The 20,943-nt window shown below is 41.5% G+C and overlaps 1 protein-coding gene across 2 annotated transcripts in view; it reads right to left on the reverse strand.

The window, feature by feature from the left end:
* Positions 1-372: 372 nt before the first annotated feature.
* ric1 (RIC1 homolog, RAB6A GEF complex partner 1) overlaps positions 373-20,943 on the reverse strand; it is a 44,969-nt gene continuing 24,398 nt past the window's right edge. Inside the window, exons 5-27 of one of the 2 annotated variants that reach the window (XM_042509063.2) lie at positions 19,100-19,245; positions 18,766-18,902; positions 17,327-17,415; positions 16,562-16,650; positions 14,585-14,729; positions 14,422-14,470; positions 13,823-13,996; positions 13,517-13,729; positions 12,451-12,489; positions 11,865-11,975; positions 11,269-11,358; positions 10,979-11,139; positions 9,758-9,896; positions 9,496-9,612; positions 7,961-8,368; positions 7,545-7,856; positions 7,210-7,368; positions 6,898-7,034; positions 6,217-6,497; positions 5,629-5,841; positions 5,327-5,504; positions 5,049-5,237; positions 373-4,080 (exon numbers count right to left, since the gene is read on the reverse strand). In XM_042509063.2, coding sequence (XP_042364997.1) covers positions 3,765-4,080; positions 5,049-5,237; positions 5,327-5,504; positions 5,629-5,841; positions 6,217-6,497; positions 6,898-7,034; positions 7,210-7,368; positions 7,545-7,856; positions 7,961-8,368; positions 9,496-9,612; positions 9,758-9,896; positions 10,979-11,139; positions 11,269-11,358; positions 11,865-11,975; positions 12,451-12,489; positions 13,517-13,729; positions 13,823-13,996; positions 14,422-14,470; positions 14,585-14,729; positions 16,562-16,650; positions 17,327-17,415; positions 18,766-18,902; positions 19,100-19,245 — 3,892 coding nt within the window. In that variant the 3' untranslated portion in view covers positions 373-3,764. Of the gene's footprint in view, positions 4,081-5,048; positions 5,238-5,326; positions 5,505-5,628; positions 5,842-6,216; positions 6,498-6,897; positions 7,035-7,209; positions 7,369-7,544; positions 7,857-7,960; positions 8,369-9,495; positions 9,613-9,757; positions 9,897-10,978; positions 11,140-11,268; positions 11,359-11,864; positions 11,976-12,450; positions 12,490-13,516; positions 13,730-13,822; positions 13,997-14,421; positions 14,471-14,584; positions 14,730-16,561; positions 16,651-17,326; positions 17,419-18,765; positions 18,903-19,099; positions 19,246-20,943 lie in introns of both variants that reach the window. The other variant, XM_042509062.2, reaches the window with a different exon arrangement.

Genomic DNA, 20,943 nt, shown 5'->3' on the forward strand with positions numbered 1-20,943 from the left:
AAAATTTGAAATCTTTTGACATTCCATGCTGTTGTTTTCACTGATATTTTTTTTTGTTTCTGTGATTGATTTGATACTGTACTTTAAATGACCCCTTGAATTGCTATTTTGCTTTTTTTTAAAATGCATTTTTATTTGTCAGTTGGAATAAAGTGATAAGTACGACTGTTGCGATTACTGGGATTGATCTGGTTACAGGGTATCCATCTGTTGAATGAATGGGATGATTTTACATTACAAAAAGCTTTAATTACATAAGCACCTGTACAGCAATTAAAAATGCTTATCACCTTGTTGCTTGTATTGTCCTATTTGTGCCATAAACTATACAAACAGCTAATCAGATTGTAATTGAAAACACAGGCAAATTGATCATTTTTAAAAATAATTTATTGGTCTTTATGTACAAGGGAAAAAATGAAGTAGAAAACCAAACATGAGTAGAAAAGGCAAATGTACAAGAGAGTATCTTTACACTGCATTGAGGATGTTTGCTGCCACCGCCCAGAAATAATATTCTGAGTCAGGAAGCAGGTGAAACTTTTAAACTGTACACAGGAGGGAGGGAGCGCTGTTCACCTCTGAGTGAACATGACACCCGAGTACCACGAGACACACCTGCCCGACTGCTCCTCGCCCGTAGAGACAGAAACCAGAAAAGATCTGCAATATTCATTTCCGTAGGAAATTGTCTTGTATGCCGTCAGCATTAGTTTGAGCATCAATGGTTATGTTTCTGATGAGAGGGATTAGCGTAAGGGTGTATGTGATTTTATTCCCCCCACTGCATAATGAATCAAGCGCTCAATCGAAGCAACCAGTTAAAACAGAAGGCCTCTGGACGTTAAGTCTTTGGTTCATCATGTTACCGTTTTCAAGTCAAGTAAAGCTTACAGCGGAGCAGCGAAGTGTGGCTGTAGGCTTGTTCAGAGTGGAGGTGGGCCCACTAAAAATGGGATTTATGCAGAGTGACAACAGTACATCATTTTGCCCTTTCGTTAAAAGTGAGTGTTCTAACAATGCAGGTGACCACTGAAGAAACGAAATTTCAGCAGACACCTCAACCGACTTGTCTTGAACAAATCGACAAGAGGGCAAGAATTGATCTATAAAATATGATTTGGTCTATTGTGAAAAAGGAAAGCAAACAGCTGGGGAAAAGAAGTAATGAACATCAAAAAATAAAGCTGAGTAACATTTTAATACATTGCACAATATAATACTGACTTATCTGTGATGAACCTTTTAGAGCTTGTGGTAGAGGGCCAATACACAACTTTGATTAAAGGTCCGGTGTGTAGGATTTAACGCCATTTAGTGGTGAGATTACAACATTGCAACCAACTGAGATTTTTCGCATGTGTTAAGTATGTAGGAGAACTAAGGTGGCCACATTGCAAAGATTCGAGTAATTTCATACTGTGGAAATTGAGCGATTTTGGCTTCAAGCCAGGCCCCCAGGAAGTGCACCCGGCTTTGAAGTTTCGTAGTCGTAGTCACATTTTCCCATTAACTTGCATGGCTAAAGAGGCATCTGTAAATCAGTTGATACATTTTTTGAGCATTACAACCTCCACAAAATGCCTTATTTAACTCTCAGGATTTCAGCTACATGGTCTGACAACATTTGGAAAGTCTCGAAGAGCCACATGATTAAATCTTGTTATTCCCATTCAAGTCAACAGAGCGCGTGACCGGAAGTAGCCGACTCAGCTGGCAGAAGTCTCTAGTGTGCCTGCTCTGTGAGACGCATAGTGCGGAAGCAGTGCTTGTCATCCAGGTAGTTTTATATGTGGGAGCTGAACAATTTTGGCTTCATGCACCACTGAGCAACTTTCACAGGAATAAGGGGGGAAACCCATCTCCAAAGCTGTATCCAGTTCTCCTTATGCATCCAAGGAAGAAGACCTGCTCTGTATATACAAACGGCTCATTCTAAGGTAACAAAAACACAACTGTTCTTACTTTCAGGTGATTATACACTTAAGAAAACATACTTACGAATACTATTTTCCATTTATGCCAATACATCCCCCAAAATCCAACACACTAGACCTTTAACTAAAGTTGGAACAGTTTGTTTGTTATCAGTCATATAAACCAACCGAGCATCAATATAGTAATTACCACTCAGCTATAATGCCAATAAATAATAGTAATGATGAGCATAATACGATAAAATCAATTTGCATGCGACGACAAGTCACCAAACATGTCAACATGTTCTCAATACGATGTGGTACACGCACTCAGAAATCCACACAGAAGCACACTAATCTGTAATCTATTTATCTCAAGTGGTTCAGGGATGTGATATGCATATTGGATGAAATTTTAAATCCTTATCAGAGAATGAGCGTCAAACTACACAAACACAGCCGCTGCAACGACAAAATCAACCTCATCCTCTCTTTAAAAATGATGGTCATCGTTAACACTACACAACGAACTCAAATGATGCTCTTTGAATAAGGGATAGGTACAAAATCTACAGAGTACGATGGGTTTAACAAAACAATAGTAACAATCTGTCTTACTGATGATAGGAAACACATTTTGAATCTCCCAGATGGAGATTCAAAAGCAAACTTGTGATAAAAAACTGGATAAAGCATCAAATGATTTGGTGTACACGGCGCACTACGGCCATAAATCTGCTCACGTCGGCAACACTGATCTGCTTTTCGTCTCAAATCTGGACCACTCGATCAGACGGGCTGATTCTGGCTCAGACACTTTTGGGCCTGGACTTCAGCAAAGTCTGGGCGATGGTGCTTAGAAGAATAAAAATAAAAATAAACACAAACAGAGGTACTGATCAGTGGTAAAAAAAAAAAAAAAAGCTAGTCTGCACTCACAACAGTGGATTCTTCTCGGAGATCACTTTCTTAGAAATCTTAAGGTCGTCACTTCTCAAGAATTACATAGAATTCATACCATGAGTTGTTTTCTTTTTACAGGGAGGGACAAGGTGTAATTGATAGAAAAATAATGTTATCTTGTACACTGTTACATTATTGAAAAAAGGTATCACAAAATATCTTCAAATCATATGAGGTATGAAAGTATGAAACACCTCTTGTGCACACAAACAGAACTGCACGCTTTACTGTAGGCTCAGACACACGTCAGTGCATCCTGTAAATGGTTCATGACGAGAGCTTTGTTCTACATTTTGCTTAGCAATGTAGCATGATGCAAATACACTCAGGTTTTGTCTTTGAACGATTCTTGCATAAAACTAAAGGAAACAATGAAGCTTTTTGTCTGGACAGTGAAAAAAAAGTCAAAGTTTCCAGTTGCACTTGAATGAGTGCCAAAGAAAAGTTACGCACACAAAACATCTGTCTTGGAATAATAAAAAAAAAAGCCTGGTGCTTTCCTGTGCTGGTCTACAGCTTCCAAACACCACAACCTGATGTAGAAACACTCAAACTGACATTGGTGGCCTTTTGTCTAACAGCACGTGAGGCCTGAACCCTGTCTCTGGTTGTGCTGCTGTGTCTTTGTGCCAGCTGGGCCGTATGTCACTCTGTTATTAGCTCGGTATCCACAGGGGTTCTAATGGACACAAAGGGTCAATCTAAAGAGTGGATAATACTGACTGAAGTAAGAACCTGCAGGAGAGGTACTTTCTGTGCACATACACTCACACGCACACTACCAGGCACACACAAAAATAAATTTCCAGTCAGCCGCTACTGCTGCTCCCTCCTCCTTTTGCCTCGAGTTCACAGGTCAGAGTCCAGAGGAGGCTGCAGGCTTCAGGATAACGTGCAGTCGTAGGCTCCCTCCTCATCGCCCTGCTCCTCTGTCTGTTCAGGAGGACAGTCCTCAGAGGGGGGACGGGGAAAACCTCCCGCAGGTTCGATAGAGGGCAGGGCCAGGCCCAGCGGAGCCGCTACTCCTCTACTGTCCTCTGCCCGTGGGACTGCGGCGCCTCCAAGCCCTTCGGAGCCACCGAGCTTAGAGCTCTGGCTGGTGGGCTGGAAGGCTTCGGGCTGCACCTGCTCAGCTGCTGAATCCATCAGCTCCTGTAGCTGCGGCTGGATCAGGTTAAGAAATGGTTTGTATCCCAGGCTGGAAAAAGATGAGAGATGGAGGAGAGGAAAAGGTTAAACTCAGTGAATGTTCTTTTCCAATTAAAAATACTTTTTTTTTAAAAGCTATAGTGGGTAATTTTAATTAAATTAACTTTTTTCTCTTTTTTTTGCTGAAACTCACTCCATCTTGAGAGTAGTACACAGTCTGTGAAATAAAGGCGTTACTTTTACTCTTCGTGCTTCTGATGGCATTTGCAAGAATCCTCCGCGTTCAACTAGTCATTAGCAATTTGCTTGTAAATAACAGAATTAAAGCTACAGTAGGTAGCACTTATATATATACATTTTTAAAGTAATTGTCTCCACATCCTAACAGTAGTACATGAGCCTGATAATCTGTGAAAAAAAAATAATGCTCTTCTGCCTCCTCATAGTGCTCCTAATGACATTAATGACAATTACTTAAGCAACTAATCAGAGCCTAGGAGTCTCTTATGCAGCTGTCGATTATGTCAATCAGGACTCGTGAACTAAGATAAAACTGTCCAAGTAAGGAGCACAGATCAAATACGATGATTTTGTTACTGCATTGCCTATATTTCACCTCAAATGTTTCCAGAAACTTATTTTAGTGTACTGTTTAGTTGTAAAATAAGAAAGTTGGTTAAGATGGTGGGCAGTGATTTGTTTTGCTTATCCAACTTGATGGCTGGGTCACCAGCTTTCTCATTTAACAGCTTGACTGTACACAAACCTGTTTCTGACTGATTCTTTTCGGGCACGATGGATTTGTGCAAATGCCATTCGAAGCACTATGAGGAGCCAGAAGAACTTCTTTTTTTCCACAGACGGTCTCATGTACTACTGTCAGGATATAGTGGCAGTTTTAGCAAATACGACAAGAACTTATTTTGATAAAAGTTACTCACTAGAGTCTTTACTGGTGATTTATATTTTAAATGTCTATTAAGTTACATAAAAACACAGCATTTGAGCAATACCCACCAGTCAGTGGAGACCCATGTGTCGACAGCTAGTAAGCCGTTTCGAACACTCTGCACAGTTTCTTGGGGAACCTCGGGACTGTCCAGGAAGCCGATCACCTGCTTTATAACGCTGGTGTCTCGAAGGATCAAACCAATAACTACGCACCACTCAAGACAACCCGCCTCCATGAACACATGAAGGAGATACCTGAAGGACACAGAGAGGCACAGCTTTGTTTGACACTAAATCAAACAAAGACTGCAGTGGGATCCTGAAAGTGAGGTTTAATATCTCACCTGAGCTGCACCTGTGACTTGTGCGGCCCTTTGTTGGCCAGCTCCATGGAGATGTGCTCCAACTCGGCCTGGCTCAGGCTCAGAGTGGAGGAGTTCTCATCGACCATTGTCCAATCACCATCCACCACCGAGCTGGTCTCTGTCAAGTCTGTGGCCGAGCCAACGCTGTACTCCTCCACTAGAGGGGTGAGAAAACAGAAGAGGAGGAGGAAAGTTATGGAAAATAAAAGCTGTGACTACTAGTGATTCCTTTTTTTGAATGTTTACTGTTGGACAGGGATAAAGTATTCGAGTGTTTTTACCTTTGTTGGTGAGCAGGGACAGGAACGCGTCATGAGTCTGTGGTGAGTGTTGGTTGGAGTGAGCAGACGAGGCCGCGTCCATGTCTTTGGGTCTCTGCCCAAGCCCGTCCAGCCAGGTGTGATTGGTAGGAGCTGCCTGAGGGGGCGCCGTGTCCATGTCGCTGTTCAATAGGCTGTCAGCTGACTGCGACTTTAACAGCCGTGTGCTCAACACTGATATTAACAAAAAAACAAAAACCATGAAATTCTGGGATCGAGCCACATTTAGTGCTGGACAGCAACAAAACTCCAGTTCACATGTTGATGTTAATAATATACTTTTCTATTTGTTTATTTCATTTATGAGGATAACTGCAGTCCTTTGACAAGATGTTTTGAATCCTGTAAAATGATAAAATTCACATAACAACAGCAGCAGGACACCATAAAAGACAACAACAGCCACATCAAGCAAGAACTCCTAAAGCAGATGTAAGGGATTAACCCACACACACTTTTTGATGCTTTAGGGTATGTATGGCTTTTTGCCTCATTACCGCTAATAATTTCTAAAGAGCTCCTGCATTGCCTCATTCCTGTGTCACTTACCTGTGCGACACCGTCCGTTTTTCAGTGGCGAGCTGATGCTCCCCACAGGAATAACAGGGAAGGGCCACAGAAAGTCCTTGTGGAGTTTCTTCAATGCGGAAACAAAGTCATCAACACGGGCCACACGGTTTCTTTCACGACACAACCAGCCGATGAGTTCGAAGCCCAGCTGTGCAGAGAAGCAACCCAGGTCGCGGAGGCGCACCTGCTCCAGGAGGTGGCGGGCATGACGCCAGAGCATCATGTCAATATACATGTTCTCTGCGCACTCTGCATCCCGACTGACAGGGAGGAGAGATAGAGACAAAAAAAAAAAGTGGAAACATTTAGACGTAAGAACAGTTTAAGTAAAACACAAAACTAGTACTCAAAATCTAAATCCCTGCAGAGTCCTGCATTTGGTCTGGTACCCAGTGGCTGACCCTCAAAAAAAGGTGATAGGGTCAGATTGCTCATGCTGGTATTAAATATATTTAAAAAAATAAAAATAAAAATAATATTTAAATGTACTGTTTTAAAAAAGTAATCCTCGAAATTCTGACTTTGTGTGTTGGCTCTGTCTTCTGTGCCAGTTAGAATATGAGAGCTGCTTCAATTCGATGTGTTACTAAGGCACAAGTAAAAAATCTGAACATGCAAAACTCTGCGTCACTGTATGTGTGTCTATGTGTGCATCCATACCCTTTAGCAGAAGGTCCAGATGGCATACTGAAGGTCTTCTGCAGGTTGAACTTGCCCGTAGTGATGGCATCTGCAGACTGTGACAAACTGATGCTTCGATTTCTAAAGAACTCAAAACCGCCAGTTGAGCTGGGTTCCTGAGGACAGAATAAACAGTTCATGTTTGTTGCTATAAAGCATGATGAGTTTTCTGTTAAATCGAACTTCATTTGCCTGATTATTTAACTTTTCTTTCACTGATGCCTACAGTGTTGGATAAAAGTGGTAATTGAAAGAAGTAAATATTTGGAGAGATTATTTGAAGATCTTTACCTGAGTGGTGGGTGTCGGGGGCGGAGTTTCCATTTCCCCAGAGCCAATGGCTTTCAGGAATCGGATCATGTGCCGGCAGAGGTCCCACTTGCCCTGCTCAAGCGCCGTGTTGAAAAGTAGAGTGGCGTGTTGTCTGCTCACTGCTGGAACCTCCATATTCTTTACAGAAGGAAGAGACACAGAAAAATGGAAACTGTGTGAGTATTTTATGACAATAAACAGATTTAGTCAGGCATCCCCATTGATTTTATCTGTGGTGGGAGCATAAATATGTTTTTATGTTTCTGTCCTAGGCTGAAAATTCCTGCATTCTGCTATCAAAAGTACGTCACTACCTGCAGTATAATCAGGTAGGAGGCTGCTGTGTCCAGGTCCTGAGCCATGAGACACTCCTCAAACAGATCTTTGGGGTTTCCCACAGCGGCAAACAGGTAGTTCCACAGGGCGTACTCTGTCTTCCTGGCACAGTGGACGATGGTCTGAAGGAATAAGGGGAACTCGGTGATGAATTTGGCCACGGTGGGCAGTAGAGGGTCGGGGATGGGCTCCCGCGATGTTGCCTCTTCTTCCAGCACGACGTGCACCATCAGCTCCATGACGTGGGGAAAGTAGGGGAGGGAGGCACATGACTGAGCCAGCATCAAAGCCTGTGAGAGAGGGAGAGGAGGGACATTGTAGGTGTGCAGACAACCATGGTGTCACCACAACTCCTTATTTCAGCTGAGGTGATGAGACAGGAGGTTCCATGTACCTGTTCACCCAGGTTGCGAACTAGCAGCTGCCTCAGGATGTGATGGAGGTAGATCTGGGAAGTCCTCTCGACTGTGCAGAAGGGAAACAGCGCCTCTAGTGGCTCAGAGGATCCCTGCAGCCCGTCATAGAGTACAGTCTCATTGGTTGCCCCCAGTACCAGGGCATCCTCGAACAGCACGGCCAGAGGGTAGATGTTGATGTGGAAGGGCAGCATGATGCGTCTGGAGAGGAAGGAGTGGGGCTTGCGATGGTCTCGGGGAAACAGCGGCAGCCAGACTTTCATGCCTGCCTCACCGCAGGACAACCACAAGGCCTCCAGCAGGTGTCGTTTCTTTCTGTTGGAGCGACAGGTGGTCCACACGTTCTCCACACACTGGGCCAGCACCACCGGAGGACAAAATGGTAGCTAGGAGAGAAAGAAAAGTGTTAATAATAATAATTTAATAATACAAAATTTAACAGCGATAGATTACCCAAATATGAAAATTCAGTCATTATCTACTGACCCTCATGCCGATGAAAAGTTGGGTGAAGTTTTAAAATCCACAAAAACACTGCCAGAGGTTCACAGGGAAAAGGCGTTGCACTCATCTCCCAAACAATTGAAAATAATAACGTATAAAAATGAATAATAAAACCACAAAATGTCTCCATCTTGCTCGTCCAAAGTAATCTAAGTGTCCTAAAGCCCAAACATGCCGAGTTATTTTGAAAAATGTCACTAGCGTTATGTTTTTGACTGACTTTTAGCCTGTAGCTCTCGTGCTAGACCAATGAGAGCTTGCAGTATCTGCACGCCAGTGTTTACATGCTACCTGGAAGCATGTTGGGACAATAAAGACCCACTCTATCATATGGACAAATATCCTGTGTCTCCTGTTTTGTTTTTTGTTGAAAATAGTGGGCTGTATTAGCCTTTACCTACCAAAGAAAACAAACAAACCAAAAATACACCAAAAGGCAAAACCCCTTAACTTCACTTAATGTTCTATGACTTTGTTTTGTTGGGCTTAAAATACTTTGTTTGTTCATGCTGCTTTAGTTGCTCAAAGTTTGTAGAAGACTAACCTTATTGATTATAACAAACTACTGCAGTCACATCATTGTTTGATAAGTGCTGGTCACTGGTAACTGCTTAACTATGACCGGCTCTTTAGGCAAACAGATGAATTAATAATGCTTGAGGTGATACTACAGATGTGACAAAACATCTAAACTTAAGATCATCAGGTCACCATCAAGATTATCTGCCAGTAACTCATGAACACTGAATGCACCGGTGATATATCAGCGAAAACTAATGTAAACACAAGTGATTTGTAGCCAACATTCACCCATGAGCTGAGCTGCTGACATACGGGATAAAATGTTGGAAAACTTTAATTATTTGGAAAATTGAAGAAGGCTGCATTAGTGTAAGTAACTCGTTTTTTCCTTAATATTGCTGTAGCAAGAGTTGTTGAAGCACTTGTGAAAAACACTGGTGTAACTTGAGACCACTGCATTGCTAATTGTTGCATGCATTGCACTCACCAGCTTCTTGTTGTTGGCAGGCGTCTCTTTCTCTCGTACCTGCGGTCCAGAACGGTCCCTCTGCAGCATGATCAATTGGCCAGCCAGATTCAACATGATGCTCTCTGCCATGCAGGCCTGAGGTGGACACACAAACACATAAAACATGAATAAAAATGCACCTACAAAGATAATGTAAGTAAGTGTGTGTGGTGTGTGTGTGTGTGTGTGTGTGTGTGTGTGTGTGAGTGTGTGTGTGAGTGTGTGTGTGATACTGTGTTACCTGCTGCGGGGCTTTCAATGTGATGCCAGTCTCTGTGCGCACAGAGGTGAGCGTGACGGACACCACAAGGGCAGGGTGAGGGATGTAACGAGACATTGACACCTCCTGCAACAACTCCACGCTGGCTGTCGGGTGTGGACTGGAACATCAAATAAAGGTGCACACATTATAGATCAGAATCATGACTTTCAGGTTAAACATTATTTGAAAAACTAAGACAGAGACTCGCAAGACTTAAACTTCAAGATGTTTGCAAAAACTTTTAGTTTGAGAGGCGACAGCATTTGATTGCTAAGCAGAATGCTGGCAAACAACTTGATGCAGCTTACTTAAATATTTTATTCAGGTAGGTTCCCCGTGTCAACTTATTCACTGTACTTGACTGGAGATAAAGGTCACTAAAAAAAACGAAGTAAGCAGAAATCTTCAAAGTTCTGACAAAGATTTATGTGTCTGAGGCTGGTTGTATATTGTTCATAGAAAATAATGTCTACTCTCAACAGACATAATGCTTAGGCAGGTCTGTCATGTGACAGATTTAAGGTCAATAGCTTCTACTAAAAGCCTCTTTTCCCAGGGGAAAATGTGGCTGGGTAACATTATTACTTAACACTATTATGAACACTGGTGCCAGGGATTTCCCTGGTGCTGGAGTGTGTGAAAGAAGAAAATGTGCTGAACGTAGAGAACAGTATCCAGTTCATCCAGAGAATTTTCACCAATCCTCATTTAGAAAAAAAAGGCCAAAGCAGTGGCTAAAGGTTTAGGGTGTAAAAGCCATCTGGCAAAACATTCCTACTGTTACGAAGCATGAATAACAAATATGTTCCAAGTTAAAAAAAAACTACAGGACAAGGTCAGACAATAAAAAGGCCTGGCAGAATGCAAGCAAATGAGATTATCCTTGGAAAAGATTAATGTCAGTATCCAGTAGTGAGTGCTATGCTGCCATGCAAAGGCAAACGACCTTAACCTTTCACCAAGCTCAAAAATTTATTTTTGTCATATTTGGAACAATAAACACCTACTCTATCATATGGGCAAATATCCCGTGTCTCAATATTTCCAGTATCTACAGTTCATTTAGTTGGACACCATAACAACATTGTTATTTTTCTCAATTTCTACACTCACACTGATTTAAGGTCTTATGCCTTTGGTGGGCAGTATGCAGCTCTGAAGTTAAGCCTGAAATTGTAACATGTGCACACAGGAGCCCACCTGTCATTCCTCCTCTCTATGCTATAGAGGCAGATGGAGCAGTCGGCTCTGAACAGGATGACCATGTCTCTGAAGACGTTGAGCAGCAGAGTGACTGAGTGCAGCTTAGTGACAGACGCAAAGGCATTGTCCAGGTTGGAGGAGCGCTGATATAGCCTCAACTATTGTCAGCAGAGGCAGAACAAGGGAAAACATTGTAATGAGCACAACTAGAATCACGATGAATTGAGAGAAATAGTTGAATTTATGGGGACAAACAGTGAAGTAACCAAGTGGTGTTTATTTCTCACCTGCTCTTGCTGATCTGTAAAATTGTAACAGGCCACCACCACAAAGTCCTTCCACCAAGCCAGCCCTCCCGTCACCGTCATGTTCTGCTCCTACAAAGATATGCAAACGCACGTTAATATTATTTACTTAGGCATAAAAAGCACATCTGGAAATATTTTCAAATCTATCAAATCTTTGCTCGAAAACACACCACCACCTAGCTAGTGACAGAGAAGCTAGCTGTGCAGGGACATATGACATAAATACATTTAAACGTCAGTTATAGATTAAAACACTAAAAACAGATGCAAACACAGGAGGCTATGCTGACTAAAAGCAGGTAAGTAAGTAAAAAAAAAAATAAATAAATACATGTCCATGTCAGTCAGTGTAAGTTAGCCTGTTCTGGCAAAGGCAGATGATAATAAAGTCTTATTGCACTTGGCAGGAATGATCTCCTGTGCTGCTCCCTGAGACAGAGAGGTTGGATCAGTCTGTTGCTCTGACTCATGGAGCTCTTTAGCCTGATGTAACAGTTTCCTGTAACTAGCTGTTCATTGAAAATTATGCTGAAGCCATTTAGAGAGGGCTATATGTTATCTACACTGTCACATACCTGAGTGATGTTTCCAAACAGCTTCCATTTCCTTGTGAATAAGGAGTAGTGTGCAAAGCCCCGCCTCCCTGCTACAGCCATGCACTGGCCTGCTGTGTCTATGGCTGCAAACTGTACACACGCACACACACGTCCATAAGACAAACGAAATTATGTCACATATTGACACAGATTCAAAAACACACATGTAAACCAAACAGTCGGTTTTTGTTGGCTATCGGTACACTGACATATTGACAACATGAGTCTGCTTGTATAAGCATCTATCATTCAAAATGGGCTTTAAATGTTCACAGCAGCAGCTTTTCCTGACCCAGCCCATGCTCTCTGAGAAGAGAAGGAAAATGTTTACTATACCTTACAGTTAAAGATTTCCTTTATCTCCCAAATCTTGTAAAACAATAACTCTACTTTTGCACACACTTGTGAGTACAGCAGTATCAGTTTACATTGTAAATGCTGCTGTATTATAAACTCCGGGAGATCATTTCACAGACAATTTAATACAGTGACTAACAACTTCCCTGACACTAGACCTGGTGGACCAGGAGGCTAAAATCACAAACACACATGTTCCCATACTTACCCGAATAGGCCAGTTGCTCTCTAGGTATGTGCTGTGAATCTAGAGGAACACAAAAATGTAAGAAAGATGATCAACTATACCTTATTTCCATTTAACCACATACACATGCAGACAAGATCAAGGCACTTGTTGAATACTTTCTTGGCGATATCAGTGGTATTGAGCATTATGAGCTGCTAACATCAGCATCATCATAATTGTTTTGTTTGTCTTATAAAGCACATAGAGTTGTTCTTGGTGCCAATATTGTTTACATTCATTGCAGCTCAAGCTCTACCTCATACTGTAAGTTTGTATTTTAAATAATGATTTGGCTAAAATGCCACATACTTGAGAGTTCCCTTCTTCAATGAGATAATGTCTCACTTTTTTTAACTTACATTTTATCAAATTAAAATTTTGGGTATTGGGCTGTTGCTCAGACAAAAAAGGCATTTGATGACGTCACCTTGGGCTGCAGAAAATTGTGATGGGTATTTTTTAGTAAGTGTTTTATAGAGAAAATGATTGATTTATGAAAGAAAAATGAAATAGGCAGATTAATTGATAGTGAAAATAATCGCAGTCCTAAAAGCCTCTAATGCTGATTCTACATGATGGCCTGAGGCTGCAATGAAATGTAATATTAAGGTAAGCTAAAACAAGACATATCGTCACACATATGAACACTTGCATTGACGTGCCTACATTCATTAATTCCATAAATAATAAAAGCGATAAACCTAGTTTCACATATTAAAAATAGATAACATCAAAATTAGCCAGTTTCCAGCAATACATTTATATCAGGTTACAGTATTCTAGTCAAAGTGACTTATTGCTGTTTAGTATTTTGAATGAGGTTAGCATTTTGTACTGGTTTAATCTACGGTTTGGCATTATCAACGGTCGACCTTAATACAACAGCTCGGGGTTCAGGATGTGTGTTTGGCTGCTGAGTGTCTTCTGTGCCTTTCTGAGCACAGATTACTCATATAGAGGCTGAAGATAATGATTTTCTATTCTATACTCTTTTCACAGCTGCATAAATCCCACTAAACCAGGTGTGATGATGGTGCAGTCTTACCTGGACCACGTGCCAGTGCTTGTGTCCCAGTAAAGTGCTGAGTCCCTGAGAGAGAGAGGAGTCGGGGTTGGGGGGATGGTGCAGCGGGCTGCTGTCATGCGGGTGTAAGTGTGTGTGCGGATGTGTGTCAGAGGTGTTGTGGACCTGCGAGGGGTCACCGCAGGTCAGGTAGAGGCGGTCTTCCCCATGGAGCAGCACCTGCTCCTGATTACTCTGTACAGGCGAGGGAGGAGCAAACAGAGCATTAGTGCTTAATGTGTGTGTTTGTGTGTGTATTCAAAACACTGACGATATGTTTCCTCTCACCGTGCAGGGGTTGACTGTGAGGGCACTCTTGATGAAGTGAAACTGCAGTATGCCAGCCTGCAGGGAGGGGTGAGGAGGTGGGACCATGTCCTCGTCTTCCTGCTGCTCCTCCTGCCTCCGCCTCTCATGTTTGTCAGGGAGCACCCATAGGTGGTAGCCCTCTGCTCCCCAGCTCTGGAAAGGGCAGAAATGCACAATGGCAACATAACTAAATTTTACATGTAACAAGCAAACTGTCAATTTGTAGAAACATCATTTGAATAAAAACAATAGTATTGAAAAAAAGTCTCATTATTATAACTAAAATAGAAATAACTGTTAACACAGTCTGAGTGTTGCATCTGTTCCACTTCAGTGATAGCAATTTGCTTGTAAATAACAGGATTAAATGGGCACTGACTCTTAACATAACTACAACACGTGTGCTTTTAACTGTAGTGACTGATTTTCTATCATCATTTATAATCATTTCAATTATTTTATTGATTTCTGTAACTTTAAATCTCTGAAATATGCTCTACAAATCAGGAGTTTTACATTCAAAAGTCCTTTTTAGGTGAAAATGTAGAAGCTGGGACGATATTAGTCAAACCACTTACCATAGAGCTGATTTTAATGGGGTCTTTCTTGGTTCCATCAGAACGATACCTGAAGAGAAGACAAAAAAACCACAAAGATAAATATAAAAACAAAAAATCAAGAGAAAACTTAGGAATTCAAACTGAATGACATTTGTGCTGGTGCATTTTTGTGTACACCTACGCAAAGTCCTCTCCCAGAGTGCAGATGAGGTGAGCTCCAAAGACGCTCCACAGCGATAGGCCGCCACACTCCCATGTAACCATGGCAACGCTGTAGTCAGGTGACCAGCAGATCAGCTTGACTGGGCCCGTCTTGTTATAGATGTCTGAACAGGCAAAGAATGCAGAGAAGTTATTAAGAGTTCAGAAAGCTTTAGCTACAGTTGTATCTTTGAAAATACTTGATACTTGCAAAAGCAGATGGTGGAATAGAAGTATTTTTACATATCTGTCACTGAATCAGATCATATTGTGCTCTTCTCTATGGCAGGATAAACAGGGATAATTGTGAAGGTACCCTGGTATTTTTCATGCATGTTGCAGTTTGTGTCTTTTACTTTGATGCTCTGAGCTCATAAACGTTTGGTCTTTAACTGGGAGCAAAAGCTCTGAACAACAGAGCTTGATATTACAGAGTGATATTATTATTTGATGAAAACTCCAGCAGTTCTCCTGATTGCTAGCTCAAAATAACTTGTTTTTACTTCCAAATAAATCACAGCTTTCTAGAGCATGACTGTCTGACAAAACACAACTTAATTAACACAGGATCTGTTTTGGGACTGGATAAACCCCCCCATCACTACTGCAGTATGCCACTTGTGTGTTGTTTTTACAGTACTAAAGCCCAGCATGTGTGAGACAAAACAATCATGTGTTGTGAAGGTGTGTCTGAGATGATGCAGGTGTTCAAATATTAGTGCAAAAATTTTAATTGTATATAGAGCAGATAAACCAGGGTTTCTGCACGGCTAAATGTTAAATGTTTTTTAAGATAGTATTAATAACATACAGAATGTTACGCAATCATTCTGGCCAAAGCATAAAAGTACAATGGAAAACCAAAAGGGATCCACCATAAATCAATCTGGATCGATGACCAGAGATCCAATATTATAGATGCAAAATAGAAACACTGATATTTGTCATGATGTTTAAGATGTGCCTTGAATGTGAAATTCCTACAGCACATCTGTGCCACTATTTCCTTCAAGCACGACTCCTTACAAATCGTTCAAACAGTGCTCGTGGCATAGCGCCAGGCAGAAAATGGTTATGATATTTACTAATATTGTTTCATATCGATCTCAGGCCTTTCAATTGAATCCAACCGAATGTTTGTCCATAGAGTATAATGTCGTTTTGTGATGCATCTTGCGATTTACACCCCTAAAAACCATTAGAGATGATATGAGCTGCAATTTGACAATAATATAAAATATAACAATATAAAAATAGCTAAGTAGTATAAAACAAAAATTCCTAATTATGTGATTAAATAAATCAATGCAACCTAGACCTGGATAAGCACCAAGAAATGGAAAGATGACAAAAAACAATTCAAAGTTATTGATATCTACTAAAAAATTCAGCAACTGTAACTGGCAGTATTGGCAGTACTTGCTATTATAGGTGATGAGCTAATTGAAACTCCACAAAAAGAACTGAGCTGTCACTTGGATGCAAAATCCGATTTTGCAATTATCCCATTTTTAGTTTACAAGTGTTTAACATCTTTTGACAACCCCAAAATCAGAAGCAATAACATTTTAGAGCTAACATTACTGCTTACGTAAGACTATTAAAGACCTTTGCAAATTAACTTTAACTCAGTTTAATACTTTCTAGGGCTATTTTTGCAGAATCTGGAACTTCTTAAGAACCTGCAGATAGTCTAAGGATGGACAGATTCACTGTTAAAGCAGAGCAGTGATCGGCCTTCATGGCAGTTCTCCCACTAGGTAGAGCTATAGCTCCAAATCTCATTACAGGAGTCTGACTGTAACAGATGTGACCTAAGGGGAAATGCAGGCATGTGCACCCAAGACAGAGAAAGCTGAAGGAATGCGAGTTATCTCAACGAGGAATGTGCGCAGGGCTGTGACACAGAGAGACAAAAAGAAGGAAAGAGAAAAACTGGGAGCACATGTTGTGATACCTGGGTAGTGTTTTGGGGTGAGCTCCAGTTTGTGGGAGAGCTGCATGGATCCTGTTGTGGTGTCGATCATGTACACCAGCACTGAGCCACTGGAATAAAAACAAACACATTTTAATGGCCATAATTTGTTGCTCCGGGGGAGTGTAAGCTGTAACACATAATCAGAAACAGCTACTTCAAGTGACCTTTTGGCTGTTATTTGGAGCAAAGCCTCCAGGCTACAGTACGGACACACGTGTCCATAACTAAAACACAATCAAGGGCACGTTTTTGTCATTTGTGACTGCAAATGATTAATCACAGAGGCTTAAATATAATTTCATCTGTTGCTGAAGATTGTTAGACCACCTCTTGCTCATTTAGTGGTAAAAATCACAGCTATCTAACATCAGAGTAACAATCACTTTTATCTAAAAGGGAGTATTCAAAGGTTTATTCAGATAATGTTCAAAAGACTCAGATCAAGAGTTGCTTCAGTGAGGTACAAAAACATAGAGGAAGATGTTGAAGGAGAAATGAGGAAGAGAGATTCCTGCCAGCCTGGCAGATTGCACAATCCACTGGGAGTTTCTGACGAGCACACACTAGGTAGGCCTGAGCAAACACAAACTGGCAGATTCTCACACTGGACACACACACACTACACGGACCACAATCCATCTCTGTGACACACGGATGCAAACAAACACACACACACACACCCTAGTTTTCTTCACAACACTGTACTGCAAAGAAACGGACAGACAGACAGTTGCAGACACGTACCTGGCACAGCCAAAGGCCATCAGTCTGTACTTGTTGTTGACAGCCACACAGGTGCCATCAGTCACATCTGCTGCCCAGACGCCCTGCAGCTGCTGGATGCACACACAAAACATTTACCCACAACAGAATGTGTGTATGATGTCAACAGAGTGTGTTTAAACTGCTGTTTTCTTTAAATGCATCACTTATATTTAACTTTAAAATGTGTTGACAAGTCTAAGAGAATATATACAAATTACCAGCAGACTGCTTGGTCACGATTTGACATTTATATCTGGACACAGTTATATTTCAATGTCGACCCCAACACCCACTTCCCAATTTTAGGAACATCACCCAAAATGCTAGAACAACGTATTAATTGTGAGCTTCTCCTGCCTTGTTGGATGTAAAAAGATATCTTACGGATACAGTCATTACTGTTTAAATCCTGCCAAGATTAAGTAATAGAAGCCAGATCTGCATTGAATTATATTATTATGGCATTTATGAAAAATACTGAGCTGGCCAGTTTATCAAACATGAAAACCTGTTGACTTGATCAAGTTGCGTCATCACTTTGCTAAAACTCGACAGGTCGTTAAGTGTTGGCGATATCGCTATAAAGCTATAAAACTTAACAGCAGTGTCTTTTTCCAGAAATCAAGACCCGGTTACTTGAGATAATCCACAGACTTCGTTATGAGCAGTTTCATGTCGGAACTTTTTTCTTTCTACGGAGGAACAGCTGCAAACTGTATCACCGTGCAGATGGCAGCGTACATCGACTCATAGAGGAGGAGCTCTGGATGGCGTCCTCCTTGACTGAACTGTAATGTCAGCTATGTCAGTGGTGCTATGTGAGCTAGCAGTAGATACATGCTTCCTTCTGTACAATGATATGATTGTAGTTCCGTAGACAAAAAAGCTCCTACATGAAACTGCTCAGAACAAGGTTTGTGTGGATTATCTTGACTAACTGTAATGATATCTGGAAAGAGACACTGCTGTTGAGTTTTTCAAATACATTTTTTGGTGCTTTATACAACATTATATTTAAGAGAAGGCAGACATCTCTAAGGTCGATATCTCAAACACTTGGAAGCAAAACAATACAGACTGATAAATGATTCAAAGCCGAGCAGAATATTTAATTTCTTTGCAAGAGTAAAAGTCAAGTTATCATTAAAAACAGGAGAATCGGTTTATAAATTGGGATTTTCCTAGTTACAATAGGTGGTGACCATGCAGTCACGTGATGCCATACGCCGATGTGCATACGCGATATCGATGGCATTAGTTAAAGAACTTGCTTATTAATAAGAATTTGCATCAACTTCTTAGTACCACAACTATTATACATAATCTGGATGTAAATCCTGTGTTTGTCTGTTAGAGGTTGCCTGTTAAATTTTGTGCACGTTTAAACTTCAGCAGTGTGTGTTTTCAAGTATTCTTACATCTGCTGTGATGGTGTTGCTGAGCGGTGTGATAAAGCCAAGGCGTCCATCACTTAGTACCACAGCGAAGCCGCCAAGGGTTACACAATACTCCATACAGCGGATATGCACTCCCTCCAGGTCCAGAGAGGGACCACCTGTACACACATACAGAGGTTTCAGTATTCTATGTTAAAAAACAAAGACTGAATCTGGAGCTGAGGGAAAGCAAAACATGGGACAAGGTTGGGGACTGTTGTATGCAAAACATGTATGTGTGTGTGAGAAGTCAACTTTGCATTTAGATTGTATAGTTTTAGGCCTGCTCTCTTCTCCTGTGTTTAGCTTCTCTAACCTCGAGCAGACTGCAGGTCAAGCGAGAAGGGGATTGTAGTGAGGCAGATGGCCTTTCTTCCGTTGCTGCCCAGCCCGTCCCAGTGCAGCACGTGGAGGTAGCCATCTGCGGTGCACACCAATAAGTCCTCCTGGAGGGACTGCAGGCTGGTGGGAAGAAGAAGAAGAAAGACAGAAATGAGCACTGAGGCCCAAAAGACAAGAAAGAAACTGTGGAGGAGGAGGTAGTTAAAGAGAGCAACAGGGACAGTAGGTAGGAAAAGTTAGAACGAGATAACAAGCAGCAGTGTTGGAAAACACTGGACTAGTCATCATCCAGCTGTGGCCTCTGAGTGGAGCCTGAAACTTTTACTGGCCAGCTGTGATGAGGCCACATAGCTGCCCATGCCAACTCTCTCCGTCTTCTTACATCCACAAAGGAACAACGGCGTGCTTGTGTGTGTGTTTAAAGTGCTTCATTGTCTTTCAAAAAGCATGAGAGGTCGAAGATGGCACAATGAGACAACCGAGAAGAGAAAAGCGCGCAAGAGAGAAAAATGACAAGGATTCCAGGGTGTCAAGAACAGCAGACTTTTAACTGGGAAGGAGGCAACAACTTTTACTGTACTTTCACAGCAGGAGACACCCACTCATCTCCTGCACAATCAAGCTGTGCCTTTGAAATGCCAGCAGAGTGCTCTCATTCAGATGACTACCCTGTAATCTCTGTCTGGTTCACACAGTGGAGGAGATGTGACAGATGAACACGAGGACATGAAAGAAGCGGACAATACAAACACGAGATTAACAAAAATATGGACAAAAAGAAAAATTGTTCTTTTCACAAAGCAAACAAAGACGTCGAGTTGGAGGGTGTGGGGGTGATAAGACAGAAAAAAAGAACTGAAATTAGCACAGACTGAACCACCACAAAGGAGACAGCAGGGACCTGGTAGACACTGGCTCTTATCTAACAGACTCCACTGTTAAGCCTTGGCTTTAATCGTTTCTTCTCATCAATGTTATGATTTTGGGACTGCGTTTAAAGGTCCAAACACACCTAAATGACAACACACAGACAAAGACCTGAAAATGTATCTGCCGTCACAGAGGTGTGCCGATTTCAAAATGGAAAAAAAAATCAGCTTGATCTTTTGCTTGAGCTTCTATCGTTTAACATAGCAGATTCTGAAATTCAAAAGTCAAAATAGAAACGCCTCATTTTGAATATTGAACAAGCAAGCACAGTCATGAGGTAATATGACAAGCCATCAATCTCACTGAACAAAATTCCCAATATGCCTTGCTTGTCATCTGAATAAATAATATCCTGATAACACACGAGGCTGATTTTAATCAGTTACGCTCGAGGCAACTCAAAATTCCATCCGGCGAACACCAAAATCAAAATAGATCTTTCTATCATCCTCTCATCAATCATCACTAAAGCCTTCCACCCACCTCTATTCATCTGTCCATCACTCCTCCCTCTCTGAGCGCCCCTCCATTTCTACAGAGTCCTGTATGTCTCTCTGCAGGCCATTGTGTTTAAACTGACAGAGCGGAGGAGCTCAGCTTCTCACCGCCATCTCTCACTGCAAATGTTGACTTTCCATGAGGGGAAGAAGAGAATTTTTCAAGGTTTTACTCTGAGCCAAATGCCCTTTACAGGCACACAACAAGCAGGTCACTTTAAACAGCTGTGACTATGGTGGAAATTCTTTAAATATCCAGTGGTGAGCTGCAAGAGCAAAAACAACAACTGCAGTTTAAAGTTTAAAGGTTTAAATGTGAGTGTAAGCAAAAAGCTTTAGAATGTACAAAATGTATAAAGTTGGGTAGAATGATATGGTAAACCTATATCAT

This window comes from Plectropomus leopardus, chromosome 20 (assembly GCF_026936395.1).
Source record: "Plectropomus leopardus strain MGB_pleo_1.0 chromosome 20, ASM2693639v1, whole genome shotgun sequence".
Classification (NCBI taxonomy): Eukaryota; Metazoa; Chordata; class Actinopteri; order Perciformes; family Serranidae; genus Plectropomus; species Plectropomus leopardus.